General features: G+C 41.7%; 4 protein-coding genes across 9 annotated transcripts in view; 3 read left to right on the plus strand and 1 right to left on the minus strand.

The window, feature by feature from the left end:
• The window catches only part of wnk4a (WNK lysine deficient protein kinase 4a), a 33131-nt gene extending 25713 nt beyond the window's left edge, over positions 1-7418 (plus strand). Inside the window, exons 16-21 of the mRNA XM_008313988.3 lie at positions 1105-1925; positions 3105-3192; positions 4458-5118; positions 5222-5427; positions 5514-5608; positions 5692-7418. Of these exons, the coding sequence (XP_008312210.1) occupies positions 1105-1925; positions 3105-3192; positions 4458-5118; positions 5222-5427; positions 5514-5608; positions 5692-5694 (1874 nt within the window). The 3' untranslated portion in view covers positions 5695-7418. The remainder of the gene's footprint in view (positions 1-1104; positions 1926-3104; positions 3193-4457; positions 5119-5221; positions 5428-5513; positions 5609-5691) is intronic.
• A 57-nt stretch (positions 7419-7475) lies between these two features.
• coa3a (cytochrome C oxidase assembly factor 3a) lies at positions 7476-8908 on the minus strand. Its single transcript, XM_008313992.3, has 2 exons — positions 8564-8908; positions 7476-7934 (listed from the first exon to the last, which is right to left on the minus strand). Exons 1-2 carry the CDS (start codon positions 8757-8759, stop codon positions 7831-7833), a joined length of 300 nt encoding a protein of 99 aa, XP_008312214.1. The 5' UTR covers positions 8760-8908; the 3' UTR covers positions 7476-7830.
• A 54-nt stretch (positions 8909-8962) lies between these two features.
• Positions 8963-12066, plus strand: cntd1 (cyclin N-terminal domain containing 1). Its single transcript, XM_008313990.3, has 7 exons — positions 8963-9236; positions 10118-10193; positions 10279-10444; positions 10527-10689; positions 10768-10912; positions 11378-11474; positions 11630-12066. Exons 1-7 carry the CDS (start codon positions 9089-9091, stop codon positions 11735-11737), a joined length of 903 nt encoding a protein of 300 aa, XP_008312212.1. The 5' UTR covers positions 8963-9088; the 3' UTR covers positions 11738-12066.
• Positions 12067-16822: 4756 nt separating this feature from the next.
• The window catches only part of tanc2b (tetratricopeptide repeat, ankyrin repeat and coiled-coil containing 2b), a 115702-nt gene continuing 110650 nt past the window's right edge, over positions 16823-21874 (plus strand). For 5 of the 6 annotated variants that reach the window (XM_017034115.2, XM_017034116.2, XM_017034117.2 and 2 more), the window contains exon 1: positions 16824-17314. The gene's annotated coding sequence lies outside the window, so the exon portion shown is untranslated. Of the gene's footprint in view, positions 17315-21874 lie in introns of all 6 variants that reach the window. The other variant, XM_017034114.2, reaches the window with a different exon arrangement.

Consider the following 21874-nt stretch of genomic DNA (forward strand, 5'->3'; position numbering starts at 1 on the left):
GCTTTGCAGCAGGCCCTCCTGGGTAATTACCTCACCTGAAGAGTGCTTTTTAGCTCTTTAGGCAGCTTTGAATGCAGTTGCTGTAAACCAGCAGCTTTGCTGCAGCACAGTAATGTTCGACTACATCTGTTTGCCAGCACACACTCCTACTGGTTTTCCAAGAAGCCCTTCTTCACTCCCCCCACCCCCATTAAAGTCTTCTCCCCAATAGCAGGGGACGTGGGGGGGCATAGAAGTTAATGTAGGAGCACACATCGTCCATATGTCCCCTGGCCCAGCCTCCTTGGCCACCTGAACATTTTTCATCCTCTGTGGTCTTCCTCTCCTCTCTCTGCTGGATGTTAACTACAGGCTAGCTTGCGCAACAGCCCCTTGGCCTCCTGCCACTCTCACTGAGTGTTGCCCAACATTATGTTTCCATCAGCATGGAAAAAGTAGTGGCTGCTTTGCATCATCAGAACCAGGAGGTGTGGTTTTCAACTGTGGAGCCATTGTGGAGTTAAATGTCAAATCAATGGACAGAAAGAGAACCTGGACATGCTAATTTCTTCCCCCAGGAGTGAAAGACAAAAAAATTCTGGCCGCATTTATTTGTGACAATCGGAACCCCAAGGGTTACGTTCGCATGTGGGTTCAATTTAAACTCCTCTAAAATGTCCTCAGCTTCACTCACTCTATTGATGCTGAAGCCCCCTGAGCTAGTGAGCTGCTGCGTACAAATGCAATTATAGCCGGATGCTGCTTTGAACAGAATGTCTTTGTTCTCCATTAAAACCCATTATTTGGAAGTACAGGAAAGATTTATGCTCCACTTTGCGTATGTCCTGCCAATGGGCGTGGGGGGTAGAACTGGAAGGAGCAAATGAGAAGAGAAGGAAGACTTAAGGGTCTAATATATAGTGGTTTGGATTATTCCTTGGCCAACCTGAAGTATTGTTCATTTGTAATTTACACTCGTCTTATGTCCTTAGGAAGGAGTTACAAAGCTGGTCTTTCATTCACTTGTTTTCACTGCAGTTCTTTCTACAGCTGCAGACTCTGCAAAAGATTCAAACTGTTTCTGCAGTGTGATATTAATCTTTATATCAAATCTTTTTGTTTCAGGATCTCCACTCCATTATCAACACCATCATAACCCAGCATCCCTCCTGCCTCATCATCAGCACTACCACCTACCTTACATTGGCCACACACACTTTCCATTCCCATACCCTGGCTCTCCAGGTTCTCCTAAACCACCAGGGGTCCACTCCCCTCTTACCCGTGTGGCCAGTAACCCCACGTTGCCTTTTGTTCCTTCTCCTACCCCGAGTTCCCCGAGTCCTCAGAAGGAGAGCCCAAGCCCCCTCAGCAGTGAGAACATGACCCTGTCCCCACCTGCTCCACAGCCTCACAACATGTGGCCTCCTCACACACAGCCCCTGTTTTCATTGGCTAATGTGATTTCCATGGCCATGAGCATGGCTCAGTCTTTTATCCCTCCTAACGCCCAGGGGATCCCCTCCTTTCCAGGCTTCCATCCCCAACTACCCCCTCACATGGCTCCACAGGCTGGTTACCCCTCTGTTTACCCACAACAGTACCAGACCACACCTGTAGACCTCCCTTACCCCACGGTTGGCATCCCAACACAGAACAATGTCTACCACAGCCCAGAACATTCGTTTCAAATGGACGGGTTCTCTTTCCCCCCGACCACTCACCTGAGCTGGGCCCATCCTGCCTCCCCACCCTCCATGCCCTCAACCCCTCCACTGATCCCCCAGGAGCCTCTGCAGCAGGTTGGACTCTCCAGTCCTCCCAGTCTTTCCCAGGAGGACAGTTTCCACAGTTATGTGGCTCCATACTCGTCACAACCACACGTCTCCACTTCAGACTCCTTGTCAGATCTTTCCCCTTCGACCCCAAAGAGCCCTGAAAGCACTGTGAGTTCTCAGTTTTACTCAGCTCAGTAATTATGTTAGGATATGTAGAGAAATAGTCGTGTTTTTTTGCCTTAGGAAATAGTGCTAGTAGTAGACGCAGTAAACCTATGTTTATTTTCTACAGCAGTGACCATAGACTAATTCTAAGTAACAGAAGTGTTTTTCCGAGCCCTAAAATAGTCATTGCTCCAGAAGAACGACTATTGGATAGTACCACAAAAAAAAAAAACTGATTGGTTGGAGAACCCATTCCTTTGGTGTGAAACTGGGGAGACTACAGGGAACTAGTCATGACACTGGCACATATTGAACTAAAGTCTTGATTTTAAGAAGATACATTTTTTTAATGATGATGAATGAAATGCCTTTTTTTCCAAAATGATTTTCATATTAACTTTATAATTATATTGACAATTATTGCCTGAAAATATATTGGTGCTAATGGATTGTAAAATTTAAACACAGTGTCATTAAAATATAAAGAAATACATTACATGTATTTGTCAAGAATTGTTTTTTACAGTGAATGAAAAATATGGTGATGTGATGTAAGTATATCCTTTTAAATGTAAATTTAAAGCCACATCAACACATTCACAGCTAGTGTTTCAAAATTCCACTAAACTTTATTTAAATGAAGTCATTCCTACAACTACAAACTACAAACAAAATTTTAATTGAACAACGAAAATACAATTTCAAATCAAGGAGATTCTCCCACTATGTGAACATTTGCTTGCTGTCCCCTTTGGAATAACTGTGCCCTGTTATGGGGGCCAGACCGTCACTTTGGGAAACACTGAGCTTATATTAACTAGTTATAATGACAGCCTATAACCCAGGGCTTTAGGAACATCTTTGAGTGATTGTTTTCAGAAAGTGTTGGACAATACGTCTTTGCTGTAACATTTCTACTCAGGAAACTCAGAAACTCCTCTGCAGCTCTGTTTTGTCTAGATTCAAATCTCACTGCTACTCTGTGTCAATCCCACAAGGGATAATTTTACATGAGCTTGAATTAGTCTTGGGAACCTGGTGTCCTGACACGACCTAAAGCTGTGCCTCTGTACTTCCACAGGGCGTTAACTAGATCTTTGTATGTAATTTGGGAAATGAATACTGTATACCCAGCCCAGCATTTACATGAAATTACTAATAATATTTATTCTCTCTGCCTAGTTATCACCCTTCAGCACACAACCTTACGCTGCTGTACCAGAGGTCACCAGCAGTGGTCCCAAACCTAACAGCCCTTCTACAGAATCTGGTAAGAAGTGTGTTGATGTTCTGCAGAAGTACAGCATGTTACAGAGCAGTGGCTGGTAGTGCTTGGTGATAACATACTGTATTTGAAGTGTGTGTTTGCAACCCAAACAGACCCACACGAGAGGGCACACACAGCCAAATACTACAGGTTTTTTTTCTCTGCTTGGTTTTGTTTTCCATTACGGTCCATTGGCTTTTTCACTTGTTTTCAGAGCTTCTGTTTAGTCATGTCCTTGGTGACAGCATCGTCCATTAGCTGTGCACTGGGAGCTGTTGCGTAAGCTACTTGGATGTAATGTCCCATTCAATGTGAATGTACAAATATAGGTGTGATTGTGGTACTACCCACCGTCTCTGACCAATCTGAGAGCCCGGCTGCTTGTTCTGGGCCTCTCCTCCCACATCCACACCTGTCAGTATTTATACCCGCCTCAGAACCACTCAACAGTGGGACTCTGTTGAATGTGGGCAAAGACCCAGGCACATTCTGTGTTTACTGTAAGTAGGACACTTAGTGGGCAAACTGAGACACTGCAGGATATTGCAGCCATAACCTGTCAGCAGATGTGAGTGCGTGCAGACTGGACGTGCACTTGGTTCAAATGAGACGCAGAGATAAACAGCTTGTCACAATTGTCCGAAAATAGAGGAAATCCACCTTTACTGGAGTTTTAGTATTTCCTTGAGCCTTGTTTCTGCCAGATAAAGGTAGAACACACACTGTCTGTCTGTCATCACGCTGAGAAGAAAACTACAGTCAGTCACAGCGGTATCTCTGTCACATCTTCTTCCAGTCTGTTGCCAAGAAACACATGATTAAATCTTAATCACTTCCTGACCCTCAGGTTTGTGCGGAGATTTTGTCCTAATGGTCAATCAGCTGTAATCACATTACAGAACACTCACTGCTTTGAGCCACTCATTAGCTGCAGGTCATTCAAACTGGTAAGATATTACTACTTCATAAACTGTGTATCAGTTAGTCAGCAACTGATACAACATAAACAACATGTCCATAAAAGAAAGAGTTTATTTATTATCAGGCAGTAAAATCAGCAGTCAGTTCAGGCCAGCAGTTATTGACGGGATCAGTCTGTTGTTGATCAGGTTGTACGCTTGTATTGTGTGTGAGTGAAATTGTGTTCAAATATAGTTTGTCAGCAAAATTTGTGAAACAAATTTGCAGTGTCACAACCCTGTATTCTGCCTGACAGCATCAGGCATTATTTATTTATTTATTTTTCCATTTGTCTCTCTGTGTTGCAGACGTTCAGTCCGCACCAGTGACTGTGGGGCGTTTCCAGGTGACACCCAGCTTGGACATCCCTGCTCCTGCTGGACCCCCAGGTGCTGAACCTCCTGCTCTGAGGTCTCAGCCTGAGGTCAGCAGTACGACTCCATCAGAGAGCAGCACGGAGGAGCAGGGGGAGTCTGAGACCAGCCTTGGAACCTCCCTCACCATGTCCCCCCCTCACCCCCAACACCACAGAGGGTCAGCTGGGCTTCTCCAAGAGGTGGACGCTCATATAGGAAGGCCTGTTGGCCAGGAGCAGCAGGAGCGACAGCAACAGGACAGAAGAGGAGAGGAAGAGGAGGAAAATGAAGAGGAGGATGGGGAGGACGAGGAGGAGGAAGAAGAAGGAGCAGCGATTGTTGCGGAGAGACCGAGAACAAGGAGGAGGAGTCGAAGGAGAGCATACAGCCTGAGCCTGATGGGAACGTCCGTGGACAGTGGACTCTCAGTGACGGCGGCCGAGGTAGAGGGAAGGCTGTGGGATGGAGCGGCGGGCAGCCCGCAGTACACCAACGCTCTCCATCACTTGTGGATGATGACGTACAACAGCAGAAACACTCCTTATCTGAGTAGTGACGATTCAGACAGTGATGATGAAGAGATGCTGGTGGAGCTGCAGGAACTCAGAGAGAAGTGAGTGGTGTTTGAAGTTCAAATCCACTCCTGTGAATCTTATTGTCTTAGTCTGCAGATGTGACAGAGGTCAAAAATCTAACTCTGACATTTTGTCCCTTAGACACCTGACAGAGGTCCACAGCCTGCAGGCCGCTCAGAAGAAAGAGATAGAAGAGCTCTATGAGAAGATGGGGAAGGTTCCTCCTCCAGGCATCGTCTCTCCCGCTGCTATGCTGTCCAGCCGGCAGCGGCGTCTCTCTAAGGGCAGTGGTTTCCCATCATCACGCAGGAACAGCCTGCAGCGTTTGGACATTCTGCCACTCCAAGGTAAGTGAATTTTCATTCTTTAAAACACATCTCTGAGCATAACACAACCGGGTGGTTTATAACCACAGTATCTCCTGATATTCTAGGGATTATTAGGAGAAATTCCCTTGGAGGCAGCAGCAGTGGTTCCCAGGATAAACCCAGCAAAGGTGTCACCTTTGCTGGTGAGATTGGTAGAATGGTAAGTTTTAAAAAATACATGTTTGATCAGCAGACTTCCCTTAAAAATTGTCTAACTGTGCATTTTGTATTTCCTTTTCCTAGTAAAAAAACAAACTCTCAGCCAAGCATGCTGTACATCTGGACTACCTCATGTGAAGTGGGACTGCAGCGGTCAAACCGTTGTGAAGGACTTCCACACTTCACATCTGCACATCGATCAACAGTAACAGCGCCCCCTCTGCTGCCAGTGGTCTTTTACCTCAGTAAAAACACACATCAGCCACACTGCGAAGACTCAACATTTTATGTTTTGTAATTTTTACTGCAGTTTATGCACAGACCAATCAACAAGTGACAACATTCTTGTAAATATAATAAAGATTGTTTGGCAGTGACCAGACTCCCACACTGCCTCTCCAAAAGCCATCATCATCAGTTTTTAGGCTAAAACTCTCAATTGCCTTTAGATTTTACTTAGAAAAAACCTTATTTAAATTTCAATATTTAAAGTATTTTAAACCATTCTAATACAGTGCAAGACACAGCATATCTGAACATACTACATAGCTTATGACAAAATAAAAAGGCCACATCATCTGGGCTGCGATGTTTCAGAAATGCTGTTGCTAGAACAGTGGTTCCCAACTCAGGGGGGTGCTGCCCCCTGAGAGCAAAAGCAGTTGTAAGTGGGGGAAACACAAAGATTTGACGTAGTACTTGTGAATATGTGGATGTGGGAGAAGAGCCGAGGGGGTTAACAATTTCACTAGTTAAAAGGGTGTGGGGGGGTGGGGGGGGAGGGGCCTGCAGAAAAAGTTTGGGAACCACTGTGCTAGAATGACTTGATTTGTAATTAAGCAGTTTGAGGAACTGTTCTCAGCGGTAGCTTGTCTGATTCATTGTCATTCATCAGCATAAGAACAAGGCAGAGCTGCATTGATGGATTCATACACTCGTCTGCTGTAGTATGTCTCTGTACTTTTTCACAGCATCATTCACAGCCTTCCTGGGGCCTGACAGTTTATATGGACATGTATCATAAATATGTCCTGTGAGGAGATCGATCATCTCAGATCAAATATAAAGGAGCAGTGGCTGATGGGAGGAAGATGATATGTGATTAAGAAATGCAGTACAGGAGCTGTGGATTCCTGTGTATTTTTTCCAAGCTTGTGAAAAAAAGTAAGCAGAGCTAATTTTCAGATAGCATTGACTTTATGCTTCTAAGTTTTAAAAACGACACCTTAGGTTTTAGACTACTGGCTCGTGCATGTGTATATATTAGAACCTTTATGGACTCTGTTTACACCTTCAGGGTAAACACTCAGCAACTTTAGATCTCGCTCAAGCAAAAATTATATTTCTTGCTTTTTTTGGTGAGTTCAGCACCTTGTGCACTTTAGTAAAATTTTATTTCTCTCATTTCACACTTTTGTGGCAAAAAACTGTGCTCACACCAGGAAGATGTGAGTTTTCTGCAGTTGACATCTTATTGGAATGTTTGAAACTGGATCACAGTGAAGACGATGTGCTTGAAAATCAGTCCCAACTGTGAATCTGTTTGTGTTGCCTTGTGAAAAATATTCCCAGCACACTGAATTTTCCTGACGTTGAGAACTCCTGTTCAGATTCATAATATATTCACAGATGTTTCTAAAAAATTTGAATGTAAATATATAAATGTATTGCTTTTCTGAAGTTGCTGTCCTGCCATGCTGAATCTGTGCCTTTCACTTTACAATGGTCTTATTTTATATTTTTACCGCAGACTTAGAGGCTAGATCAGACTCTGTATCGACCGTTGACCAAAATAAATGCAACTGTAAATATAATGTTCATGTCATTCTTGCTGCACAAAAAAAAGGAGAGAAAAAAATCAACAAATCTAATACATTAGAATTTTATTTGCACATTTTGTCACACAAATAATACATTTAAACATGCTGACTTGTGTCTCTTCTGCAGTTTCACTGGAGTTCTTTGTGGTAGAGCCACCGTGGTGTTCATGTATCCTGACTTAAATGTTGTACCTGCCATCTTCTACTTGCATGTGAACAGGTGGAATGAATTGATTAAATCCGGCCCTACTCATCATACCAAAACAAAGGCCATATTTTGGTTTGGAAGAACAAAAAGGCAGTCGATGAAGACAAATCAGTAGCATCAGTGTCCATAACAGTCTTTTCTTGATTTTAGTGCAGGACACTGGGTGCAATCCAAAATACAGCCAAAACTCTGATTTCAGTTGGCACCAGTCTTTAGCTGCTGTGATCTGAGACGTTTGGCCTCCTCATCAAGTTCATCAACGATCTTCTCCTGGGAAACTGAGTAAATTGTGTAGCCATCTGATGCACAATTAAATAGTTAAGGTAAACAAGTTGAAAAAAAAACATACAGTGAGACACAGAAGCAGCACTTGTACTGCAACTGTAATGGTGAACGGCAGGCTCGCTCAATGAGCTGCACTACCTTTTCAGGATGTTCACCTCTGGTGGTAGTTTACAAGTAGTTCACTTTCACTTTAATGTCCTCCAGGTCATTTTTATCATAAGTAGTCAAGAAAATGGCAACTGGAGTGTCTTGGTTCGTATAACACATTTACAGCCTCACCTCAAAAACAAAAAAGATATGTACAAAAAATTAATGTCATCTTATAAAAGTCTGTCTTCTCTGAACTGTCAATTTCTGTCCTTATCACACTTCCTCATTGGGTTTAAATTGCAGCTGATATGCTTTGGGCTGCATTACTGCCACCTACTGGGCCTAGAAGCAACGCCGATTACCGAGGACACATCCCGAGGAGAGTGAGGATAAAATTCTATTCTATTTCTTAAAGGCAAGTCTTGATTTTTGGCTAAATAGCCATGGTTACCAGTCTTGTTCAAGTTCTAATATAAAACGAGGTACCACAGAGTAAACTTTAGCACGCTAAGCTAACATTCACCTTGTGCTGTAACTAGTGTAACAAGGATACAGATTCCCAGGACGACTGCTCCGACGGCGAGTCCCATGGCCGCGTTTCGGCCGTGTAGCTTCTGTGTTCTCTTCTGTAGCTGTGCGCGTTCTACCTGTCTGATGAAGTGCAACTGTTGTGGAGACAAACCCTCTTTACTTGGGTCTATCCTGGTTGCGAAGGGAGCATCGGATTCTGTCGGTGTCTTGTCAGCCATGTTTGTGGTCAAGGCGAAGTGTATTACAGTCAGCTACTTTCCAAATGATATGGTGAGTTACCCTCGTTTACCTCTCTGTCAGGGGTTCATCCCTATGTTTGTCAGATCTGAGCTGAAAAGGGACTGCTGCCACCACCGGAAAAGTGCTGCGCAACATCCAAATGAGTCCCCTTCGCTTTTGGTTCCTTCAAGAAAAGGTTTAAACTGACTTGTGTCAGTGTCGCCATCTTCTGGAAAATAAAACACTGCAACATTTTCCCCCGTCATGTTTTTATGTAGACTTGGGTATATGTAAAGTGTACGCTTATGGGCTCACAGTCAGTAGTAAAATGGAAAAAATAAATGTAGGCTTTAAGTTTCGGGAAGCCTCGGGCGACCTACTCTCTGATTTTCTAATTAATCTAAACGAAAGAAACAAAGACAACCTCAATAATTTGTCAACGTGTAATGGAGTCTTCAAAGACAAAAGAGTGGTTGGTAAGCTTCGTTATAGTGGCTGTAACATTACGAGTTAAACTTTTACTTGTTAACTTTTGTAACAGGACCTTTTTAGTGGTACTTAGGTTATTGTCCGTTTTATTGTTTTCATTGTTATATTCACAGGTTGGATAGACGTTAATTAGTGACGCCACAAATTATTTTGAATTTTAATTTACGTCACACAGCTGTTATAATCCTAATTAACTTTCTCATTCCTAGTATGCGTACTAGGAGTAGATGTTAGTATTCCTGATAATTGATACCCAGTACCTACCTCAATACCAATCCCTGATCATCAATCCATGAATGGAGGTTTTCTCCCATAGAGGTTGGGGTGATGTTCGCTGTTCGACAGTGGTAGAAGCGGAAGGAGGCGGAACACATCCTCCGTTGTGCACCACGGGTCATTGGGCCATTTATTACAGTACAGACGGTTTATTCGCGCATTTCTTCTACACACAGCTAAAGTTATTTCATTTATGTGTTAAATGACTTTAGCTGTATATATCTTTTATATTTTCAACTTACCTAAGTGATTACTAACAAAATGAGCCAGTGAGACTGAAGTGCAATTTATATTAGTATTTTAAATGAATATTGTGAATGCTCAGTTAGGTAATAAAGAGTGATTTATGATGTCTGTAGTGTCTGTTTGTCCATACGGTACAGAGTTCATTAGAGAACATCTATACTGATGGAGTTTTGGCTCAGATTTCACTGTATTGATCCCACAGAACAACATGAGATCTCCCCCTGTGTCATTTTACATAGATGACTCCTCAGCACATTTGCTTTCTCTGTTTTATTGCATGAAGGTTATCCACTTACAGAGTCCCTTGATCATGTTTTTTTAACCTAACTGCTTGTTTAAACACCAGAGTACGTCTTTCTGATAACCAGAGAACTAGGACTCGACCCTCAAGTTGGATACCATGCTGTGGAATTACTTCAAAGGTAAAGGGGAAAAAAGGGTGTTTGCACTCTCCTCCATTATTGGCATTACTTTTGTCTTTATGTGAATCATCATTGTCACCCTCAGATTCATGGTAAAACACCTGATGGATTTGTCCACTGCTCACTCTGCAGCCACTAGGTCAAAAGGGTCAAAAAAGTCTAAAAATGCATTTGAAAAGGTCCAGAACAAATTTCCCATCATCATTTTCTCCTGTGTGCAACTTGCCAGCAAAGTGTCACTGTTCAGTAATGTGAGTTCAGAGATATAAAAATGATAACAACATTCATGCTCATAAGATGAAAATAAAGAAGTTTGTCTGATATGTTATGCAGGTAATCAACAACAGGATGGCCGTGCAGTTTCTGCACTCAGTCGGCCACAGTGTTTCCACCAAGATTCTTTTTGAAACGGAGATGATGATCTTGAAAGGACTTGAATACAGACTAAATTTTCCTAATCCTCTGATCTATGTGGAAATACTACTGGAGGTCCTCGGTAAGAAAGAGTCCAAACTTAGCAACTAGGAAACAATTGGAATTCTGCAGTAATTTGTGGTAATATCTTCTCCATCAGCACACAACAAGCCCTCCATCCCTGTGGAGGACCTCTACGACCTTTGCCACCACATTCTCCAGTTTGTCAGCCTCCAGAGGACTCCCATCTTTGACACATTGTTGAAGGCCACCACTCAGTGTGTCAGTCCCACCACGGAACAGAGGTATCACATTTGTACAACACATATGTTTGTCAGTGTTCTGGGACAGGTGGTTACCACCATGCTAGAACAGACGGACTGATTGATTGATGGTTGAGTAGATTACACGCAGCTGTGACTGGCGACGTTGTTTTGGTTTTCGGCTTTGCTTTATATCAGATTTCAAACGGCTGAGGAGCCCTTTCCTGCGAAACACAAACCCACCATTCATGATCAGTCTGTTATAAGAATACCTTTGACATTTTAGCGTTTACCCTGGTATTCACGTGGGCGGCTGCTGAAATATATATATATAGTATGTATGTATATTATATACATATGTCCTCTTCTGCCACTTGGTGGCAGCAGAGTTCAGGGCATTACTGCGTGGACAACCCTTTAATGAACATGGTGCACATTAAAAGAAGTTACAATAGTAAATATTTAAAAACAATTCAAATTAAATCATCACCTGCTCTTCGCCTGCAGAGAGGAGTTTGTGGCAGTGACCGAAGACAACATGTTACTGGGCGTCACTGTCATCACTGTGGCTACTTTCGTCCAATGTGTCAATAAATTGAAGCAGGTGAAAAAAATATTATTGATACACATGAGGTATTTAGTCAGCAGTATAATTAAAGTATAAAAATATGTAAACAGGAGGTTGTCACTTTAAATCAGCAGGAGTTCTTGCTAAAATGTGTCTTATCTCAGTTTTGTTTTTGTTTTTTTGCTCTGGAGGTTGTGGGAGAACTGAGCCTCATCACAGGAATCTCTAAGAAGAGCATCAGTGATTTCGCTCACGTGATACTGATGCATATCCTCGGATCCACTTTCTCTGGAACATGAGCTTGAATTTGAAGAAGGTACACTGCACCATGTCGTCTCCATCAGAGGTGGAGTTTGGTCTTAGTTCTAGATGTTAGTTCAATGTTCAGTTGCATTCATTAGAAAGATGTTTCTAATGAATGAAAAACAAAAGTGTACTTAAAGAGAGAATGTTGTCAAAGTTGACAGTTGTTCTGTTTGTGAACGACTGGCGTGTGTTTACCTTATTTTGATTGTTCTTTAATTCTAATTCTTTACGGACCTTTATATTCTTGGTCCATTCTGATTTTTGACCTTTGAGCAATTGTAATATCATTATCATATCAATATCATTAAACACAAACACTGAACCTTAGTTGTTGTACATTTAAAATAAGGAAAACTATTTTATCTGCTAAGATACTTTTTTATATATTTTTTTACTTTGGAATGTGAATCTGAGGAACTGACATCAGCACATTTTTCTTCCTGTGCTGGATGAGTTGGAATAGTTGGTACCAGTTCAATTCTACTCACAGTTCTAAACTTTTTGCCCTAATTTTATTATCACACCTACACATATTTGTTAGTTTAAGTTTTAAAGTTTTAAATTTTTTTTTAAATTATAATATTTGTGTCTATGTAGCAACACATTTGACTTGAGAACTAGATCATCTAAACGTCTATAGCACCCCCTGCAGGAAGAAAAGAGGGATTGATATGCTCATACTTTACCTTCTGGCCCTACATTTCACTGGACTAATTATCTACTACAGCACGAGGACATGAGAATGTGACCCACTTTCTGGATACCAGATTTGAAGTGGGAAAACTAATCTGCCACAACATATGGCCAGAGGAGGTCCAGCTTACCGGTATGTCCACATTTGGCTAAGATGTGGTCCGCAGGGTGCACAATGGCCGATGTCTAAGAAAGAAGGTAAACGTGTAAGTGGATTATAAGAGAGAGCAGCAGTGAGTGAGGAGGCTGGCACGTCAAATCCTGCTGTAAAGCTGCAGTGAAAATTGTATCCCAGAAAAGTTTAGAGGAGAAGCTGGAGATGGCTCCGAGGCAGAAATGCCAGGCCTTTGTTCTGTTGATATCCTGGCTCTGATGAAGAACTTATTCTCAGAGCTACAGGGGGCGACCGCAGGTGGTGAGTACAGAGGAGTCTGGAGACGGAGAGTCTGAGAACAGTGTACTGCTGCTGTTGTTATCCAACTATTTAGTTACACGTCGTGCTTATATTCCACAGCTGGAGTCTTTTCAAAATCCAAACTCCATATTGCTGTGTGTGAGTTGCCGGAATGAAACCTTCAGAGCAGACCTGGATGAAAATAAGAGTTTTAAAGAAGTTTGTTTTTGTTTTTCTGTACCTGGAACAATAAGGACAGCTCTTTATTATTATTATTATTATTATTTTGTAGTATTAGTATTTGTATCTTCTACTGCGAGGTTTTCAGAACTTGGTTGCATCTGATTTAGAGGTGAAAACATGAAACACACAGAAGCTTCCACTACATCCTGTTTAATCACATGGCAGATGGCAGCCAGCCAATGTGGCAGAGCGTCTGGAGATATCATCAGGTGTGAAATAATAAAACACCTTTCACTGCTCTCAGGTGTATTCACTGTGTGTGGTGCTGCTGATAATAAACTGGGGGGCTAAAACAGAGACAAAGACAGGGCTGCTGCAGCAAACATATATATATATATATATACACACACACATATATTTACTACTAAATTGTATTTGTATGAAGTATAGTAGTATTTCAGAGCGGGAAATAGCCTGAGCGAACAGCTGAAGTCCCCTGCAGAGAACTAGAACTAGTACATTTGGCACATCATCGCAGTAATGGAGTTACTGCGACTCCCCTAATCTTTAACTCTGATGTGTTTGGACTGCTGTGAAAAATGGAGGCAGTTATAAATTTAACTGCAGCATTTCATGAATTTATTAAACAGATGCTCCCATGGATTTCTATTTGCCTTATGCCTTTGCCTTATGTTAAATTCTTAATTAAAATTTGAATACCATCAACCTCCCATTACTCCATACCTTGGCTGACACATTACCTCGTATTGCCAGGATGGGAAAGGTCCTCAGGGAATTACTTCGATATGGCTGACTTACCAAATCAGAAAATCATCTCTTTAGGGATCTGCCCCATCTCTGCCTAGCAACTGTTGCTATGCTGGCACTTGCTCTTGGATGTGCTGTTAGAGTTAAAACAGCCTTTTGATTTTCTGTTGCTGTATTTCTACAATGATAAAAGATTCAGTCGAGCAGTCGGGAGTTCTAATTAAACACACTGACACCCCATGTGGCCTGAGGTCAAACTGCGGTGATGAAACATGGCCACCAGCATTGAGGAGTAAAAACTTTAGTTTGAAGAAGTTGAAGAAGAAGAGTGTTTTTTATATATAAAATAATATCAAATAGAATTTTTCAGGGGACGTCCTTTAGTTGTTGAAGAAAATCAATCTCATACAAGATTCAAGAACAGGAGCAGGTTCAGGGTCACATGATCTGTTGGTGCTCTTAGATGTATCTGAGCACATTTTAACCAATATAGGTCTAATATTTGTATGACGCATTCCTGGGGAAAAGGGAAGTTTTCAATAAATGTATTGAAAATTACACCTTTTTTCTCCACATATTTAACATTTCAAGGAACCAAAAGGCCTAGAATCAATGGGTGAGCAGAGAATCTGGGGTCCAGATACTGTGAGTCATCCTGTTATTCCCCCCCACAGGTCTGTTCATATTGCTGCAAATCATTTGTTTGCCTCTATTAATCCCCCCTGTTGACATTCTTAGGCAGTGTGGTCTGCACAGTCACCTTCACTGTTTTCATTCTTTGTATTCAGACTGAAGAAAAACATGGTGGAACACAGAAAACCAACACTACAAAAGGGTTCAGAGTGGACTCAGAATGTTTCCAGAGATGTTGTTGTCTGGAGTGGAAAGTGTCCATGGTTGTATGTAGGGGAGGTGTCAACACTCACTGACACAGATGCTCTCACACACACATTTATAGACACACTGTGTGATAGCGTACTCTCAGGCTACCATTGCCGGTTTCCAGGGCCTCCCTCAGGTATTTCTCATTACCATTTGCAGAGAGAGGGACCTTTAAAAGTACAAATATGCCCTTTGGCAGGTTTGCTATGGCTGCCAACTGACGGCTATATTTAGGTATGGAGCTTATACAAGCTGGGACATATGTGATGTTGGCAAGTGTCAAACATGAGCGATAGGGATGTTAGTCTCTCGGTTTTTAGACCGCGTGGTTAGTTTTATGACATAGAGCACATGTCATTGCTCTGTCAGGGCAGCAGTAAAATAATAATCTGAAGGATTGGTGAAAATCAAAGGAGGGGTTAAAATGTTCTTACACCCTAAAGGACAAAGGTCAGCCCTAGAGCCTGTAGACCTGTGAAGGTACAGTCTGCTAAAGTAAATATACTCAGTGTTTACTGAAGAAGGAGTGGTTACTGCTCTGTTGCTGAGACTCACAGTCCAATACTGGTTCTGTTTTAATCTAGTAAACTGACAAATTGCAGCTAACACTGCTATTTGCCTTGTACTTTTCTTTCACTCCATCAGAGGGAGTTGGTGCATTATCTGTTTGCAATCAAACAGATTTTAAAACCGTCCCAACACTAGCCTCTAGTACAAGTCAGGTTCTTCTAAATGGTTCCTGAAACTGTCTCCTCTCATGGAGATATTATTGAGTTAGGATTGTTTTGGTTCTTGCTGTGTTTCTGTATTATCTATCCTCAACAGAAACGTCTCCTAATAAGCAAATGTTTGAATATTTTAATGCAGCATGGGATTGTATAATTAGAGCCAAAACATGAAGGGACAGTTAAACAGTTAAAACAAAGAACATGTAGCTAAAGACATATTTAAAAAGTTTGAAGTTCACAACCTATTTTTGACATTTTTATAGAACATATTGTACCAACACATCAACAGATGGCTTCCTTTGACCATCCAAAGACCTTGATATTGAAGATGAGGATAATTAATATGGATGGGTGGATGGATGAACAGACAGATGAATGGACAGTTCTCTCAAGGCCCTTTAACTCATGCTCTCTGATTGTAATTCTGGCTGATAGACTGTAGTTTCAGTGACTGATTGAAGAAGGGGTCAGACTAATGTCTGACTGTGGCCAACCTTTTGTTCATCCATCATTTGAAATGGTGAACGCCGTGGTCTGCAGGGAGGAGGGAGTGAAGTTTGATTGGCACAGGCCCTTTTTCTCTGGAATAATTATGAATGATTTAGGTATTAGTTCCTCCTCTCTTCATAAATAATTCATTGGCACTGCCTTGTACACCCACAGTGTGTGTTTGTTCCTGATCTCAGCTTGTCAACCTGCTCAGAGGAGAACCCACTGATACAGGAAGTACTGCGTAGATCAGGGGTGACAAACTCAATTTTACACTGGGCCAAAATTAAAAACTGGGACGAAGACGAAGATTTTAGTGTTGCTTAAACATTAAACCTGGAACAATGAAAGCTTAATATTATAAACCTGAGGAATTAAATGAATTGAAATAAAACACACATCAGTGGTTTCTGTTTCTTATATGTCTCTCTCTATCTCTAACATTTTGAGGTCCTTTTTAATGTAATCTTTTTTTCACAGGCCAACAAAAGAACAACCAAAAATGTATTAAAAAAATGCCAAATATAATAATAACCAGGTGCCTGATTTGGCCCACAGGCCTGAGTTTGACACCTGTGGCTTAGGTCAGCTAATGCAACTTTTATTTGTGTAAGAAAAAAAAATCCTATTTTGCAGGTTGGCTTGTAACAACAACAAAACTATTTGATAAGAAAAATAAAATTCATTATCTGTCTGTGAACTCTATCTCTGTTCATAGCTAGAAGTCTATTATCAAAGGCAAATAGTTTCACCCAAAACCATCTTTGTTTTTTTATATTTATTGCTATTAGTTTTTAACATTCAATGCTATCTATGTTTCATAATATATATATATATATATATCTCTGGATTATTGTCAATATCCATTTACTTTGGTAGGGCGCCTTGAGATTTGCGACCCGTGCGTCTTTTGTTTTGAAAACAGACAGCAGCGGAAGTACTGAATTTGATCGCTTTTAAAATGACTTGACGCAGCGATACGCAGGTCAGCGCTCCACGCTGCGGCGCTGCGTGGCACTGTGGGCACCTTCTGGCTGCGACTGCACCACTCACACTGATAGACACGGTTAGGCGCACACACGGACACGTACATGGTATGAGTGGCCCGAGTACTGTTTCCTCTGCGGCCGTGAAGAAGCATTGAGTGCGGCCACTGCTACCTGCTGCAGACCGAGCCTGCGCTTTCAAAACACCGGCGAGTCGCAGCAAGTGTGCGCGTCTCCTGGACATAAGAGCCTTGATCAGGGCTGTTTTTATTTTGTCAGTCTGTCACTCACTCTGTTCTGGAGCGATTGGAAACGTGCACACTGCATTGGTGACTTGGAGCAATCAACCAGACACACGGAGCACCGCAGCCGCAGCAGCAGCAAAAAAGAAGACTCCACTGTGATGCCAAAGCTGGCCAGAAAAACAAAGCTTCAAATCTAAAAAAGGTAATTAACCTATTTTTATTGAGATCGTTGAAATCATCATATTTAGTCCTCTTAAAGTTGGGGTAGAAATACCTGTAATGATGGATTTTGCCAGAGATATCCGTTTCCCGCAGCAGCCCATCTGTACATCTAATGTCTATTTATCGCTGCTGTTCACAGGCAAAGCACAGCCAGGCAGCTGAGCCAATAAATAACCTCCAGTGGTGTTTATTGATATGCACTCAACCGGTTGTTGGTTGGTTGTTATAGTAAACATTTGGTCCGTAACGTAAATATTTAAATGTAGGAACTGTGCCAACATGGTGATTACTGTAGATGTTGTCTCACAAGTGGGACAACGTGCTTTGGCTGCAATGTGCAAACAGTATATATTTTCACATATGTCAACTGTGTCCAAAGATAAGGTCCAGGGGCCAATAACGAGCCCTGAACAGAAATTATGCACAGTAGGTCCTTAAATGTTTTTGTTTGTTGTAAGTAAATAATAGGTGTGAAGTTGTTCTGCAACAATATTGTGTCTTGGCATGATGATGGTGAAAAAGATCATATTTCATTTCAAACTATGGTGTTTCAGTATAGTGGAAGTACTGCTCTTCTTTAACAGATTTATCTAACTGTGTCTAACAGTGGGTTGCTTGCATTGAATTACGTCGGCCTTTGAGCTAAGGCACCAGAATTCCATGCATTTGGATGGGGCCTAATTATAGGCTCTAGTGTCTTTTGGTGTGTTGAGAACAAATGCATCAGGAATTTTTGGCAAGTTCATACCACACACAAGGTCAAAGCAATGGTGTGATTTTGAACATGAGGTTTTTTTTTTCAGATTTAAAATACAATACTACATAAGAATTTGTCATCTTCAGCAGTCAAACCTGGGAGTCAAACCTGCTACTAGCCAATCACTGAACCACTGGTGGCCTGTGGTGTCTGTGAAGAGGGAAAATGAAACACAATCAGAGCCTGCAGACCTTCCCCCCTTGTCATTTTGTCATTGACAAAAAACCTTGTCATTGTACTGTTGTGGGGCATAGTAGTAATACAGTAAAGACAGATATGGTGGTGGAAGTGTACTCGTGTACTACAGTGAGGCAGTCATCCAGTTTATTTAGAAAGGACTGTTCTCTGTTGTGGAGTAAATATATCATTACCAGCACACAAATACATTCTTATCCCTGTGATGAATAGAACTTCAGGGAAGACGTCAGGGCTGATTACAGGCCACTGGGATTCTCTGTGTAACTGACTTTATATTCCACATACACCATCACAGAGTGGAAGGGGGTTTGCCCACCCAGACAACAGACTGTCCATAAACTTAGGTGGTGTATATGGCAGACACTGTTCTTACTTGTCGAATGGCTTCAGGCCAGTACCTACCTCACTCCATGCAGCCTATTATCTGACATCTGGTCCCCCTCGACAGGGTCTTATTTGGTAATCGTGTGTTTGGACGAAAGGCTGTTAATCGGTGTAATGCTTGTTGTTTGGAAGGGAAAATGCTCATTTCCTGGAGACCCACTCCACTGCCTGGGACCATGGAAAATACTTTTGCTTTTCAGAAGAGGGATGCTGTAAGGAAAAAGAAAAACTGTGTGAAAAACTTGGCCGTCATGTGGCCCACTTAGGAGTGAACGTGGTGATACTTCAGCAGCACCAGCTCTGCTTTTACAGCATCCAGAAAAAAGTAGTGGTAGAGTGTTTTAGGACAGCAAAAACTCAGGACACCAGTTCCAGTCTTCATCATTTTTGTATGAGGCTGGAGATGTCTGCTGTCTCACTGCTCTCCTTCAGTCAGGTACTGGGCTGTCAGTTCAACCAGACGTAGATAAAAGACATGCTTCCACTGAGCCCCCCCCCATCACATCAATGACATGTGTTGTTTTGCTTCTCCCATGCTGCCCCCGACCTGACACTCATCCCTGAGCTCACTGAGTGGATCCTTTCCATTATGAGATCATGATGATTTTCCCACTTCACTCCACCAGACCTGAAGCTTTGGTCTTTGACTGCTTATCTCTTTTTGTTGAAGGGGTGGAGGTTCAACAAGACTGACTTTTCCACAGCCGGTGCCAACATGGTCACGCACGCTGACAGACTAAAGGTTAAAATTAAAAATGCTCAGCTGCTGTGAACAGGAGAGACTTTTCTCAGTAAAATTATTTAACAGAAAACAGCCCTCAGGGTCACTTTGATTCCTCCAAACCTCCAGTCGGAATCAAAGCAGGCCTTAAATCATCAGACACACGGGCCTCTGAAAAGGTCACCATTCATGCATGCATTTTATAGGATAAATAATACATCTCTGCTTAAATTGTTAATAATCTGGTAATAACAGTCAGTAAAAACAAAACTCAATTTACTTTGTCATCAGTATCCTAAACATACATGAAGTTCAATAACTTCATATTTTGTGTTTTATATAATATTTAAATGACTATTTTTCAGCAAAATCATCTTGATGAAGCAAAATGTTTAGTCATGCTTTTCTTTTTTAGATACAATTGTCTATGAGAACCAAAGTTGTCTCTGTTGGACAGATAGGGTACTACAAGCACGACCAAAATTAGTAGTAGATAGTCTGACAATCAATTCTAAAACTGTCTATAATTATTAATATACAAAATAGTGTAAGCGCCCTAGTGCCACCTAGCAGTCAAGATAAGTACTGTATTGGTGCACTCTGTTCCCTGTTTTTATTGCAAACACATCTCCTGCAGCCACTGTATAGTTAGACCATTAGATCATCTACAGTATTTGAACTGTATGTTTTTATGGCGGGAGTCTGTCAGGTCGAACTCCAGGTTCTAGATGCTCCTCTTTTTTTTTTTCTAAGGTCCAGCAAAGCAAAGCTACCGTGTGTGGGGGCTCTGTAGTAGCACAAAGAACAACACTTCTCTAGTCTCTGGATGTCTTTACACTTCAAGGTTGTGTAAATTGCAAAAGAATGCTTTGTGACTTCTGTAAGACCCCGTGTTTTGTCACAGGGGAATCTTAAGATCAAGATGCTGAATTGCCATTTTCTCCACTGTCCATGTTCTAGATTGATCCCAATACGATACAGCCACAGGTCATTTTTACGTAAGAGGTGAAAGTAGATGCAGCTATTGATTTTTTTTTTCATCCCCAACCATCTCATGGTTGGAATATTCCAGCACATTCTAAATCAGTAGATCTGTGGAAGTCATCGATTAAAGGAGGAGAGGACGAAATTAAGCTGAGAGCAAATAAATAATATTGGAAATGTTCAGCTCTTAGTGTCAAAGTGGGCTATAAAACCCCAAATAATAACGTTAAACAGTTTAAAGCTTTCTTTGAAGCGTGTGCCGCAGCTGTTTATGGAGACTTTAACGCAGCTTATCCTCTTAACAAATACACCAGCTTTATCTGGCACTGAGCTCTGTGTTCTTTAAAGTGGCTGGAGTTAATTAAGAGACTTTTTAACAGCACCAGACTGTTTGACTGTTGCTTCAGATATGGAATGGTGTGTTTTTTAATGAGGCAAAAATGCCTTTTTTTGGTGTGCAGCTGCGGCTAGGCCAGGCTGCGCTGGTCGTCGCTCCCTGAATCTTATCAACACAGAAAATGTGAGAGCGTTTATAGGGAATAAAGGTGTCGTCCTCGGGGATGTTTTGATTCATGCCCCCGAGCGCTGAGGCAATTGGTTCTCTTTTATAACGCTGTTTTTAATCAGAAAAGAACAGTCAAGGAAACAGGCACGTCTTTTGGGAATGAAATGCTTGGCTTTTCAGTTTACGTACATAATCAGGGACCCATGTGTGCACTGTAGCATGAAGAGCACGATCATCACTTCAGAAAAATTGCAGTGTAACGGGAATTGAAATTGATATTTTGCTCATAATTTATTCCCTTCTTGGCCACTAAGTTAATTTAAGCCTGCATGAGTGGTGAGGGCAGACACAGAAGAAATGCAAAGCAAAGGGGACCGGGCATGGTTGATGAATGGCTGCGTAGTAAAAATAGGTACACGTATATTTAGTATTAAAGTATGACTTTAAAAGGGAAATTGCCCTGTTTGAAGTTAAGAAAGGTGATGTGTTACCTTCTGTTATTAAGGGACAGACTCTCCCCCAGGCTTGTCCCACAATTTTTGGCACGGCTCTTTAAGTATATAATTATATATATTTTTTACCTCATTCTGTCTTGTTAGTGAAAAAAGTCAAAGGGAAAAAAAATCAGCTTCTCTGTATCAGAAAGTGTTTCTACAGTTTGAGGATCTGTGACATGTTGGCTGAATTCATCCACAGTTCTTCACCTACATGCATGACAGAGTCTTCGACTGGATTATCATCCTGAAGTCTTGTGGAATCGACCCTTTCAGTTCTGGGTTCACTCTCAAACAGTAAAGGTTGTTCCGGGTTATTCTTTGCACCAGGTTCCACTTGACACAGCTCCTGCTGCTTTGTTATTGCAGGAGAGTGCTTTCCTGGAAAACCACAACCAGGCAGCACTATTTCAAATATTTGCAGGAAAAGGTCGAAACCAAGGATGTCCAGGCTGTTTTCCAGCGAGGTGTGAATACCTGGGGGCCAATCTCTACCC

The sequence above is a fragment of the Cynoglossus semilaevis genome, chromosome 8 (genome assembly GCF_000523025.1).
Source record: "Cynoglossus semilaevis isolate Cse_v1.0 chromosome 8, Cse_v1.0, whole genome shotgun sequence".
Lineage (NCBI taxonomy): Eukaryota > Metazoa > Chordata > Actinopteri > Pleuronectiformes > Cynoglossidae > Cynoglossus > Cynoglossus semilaevis.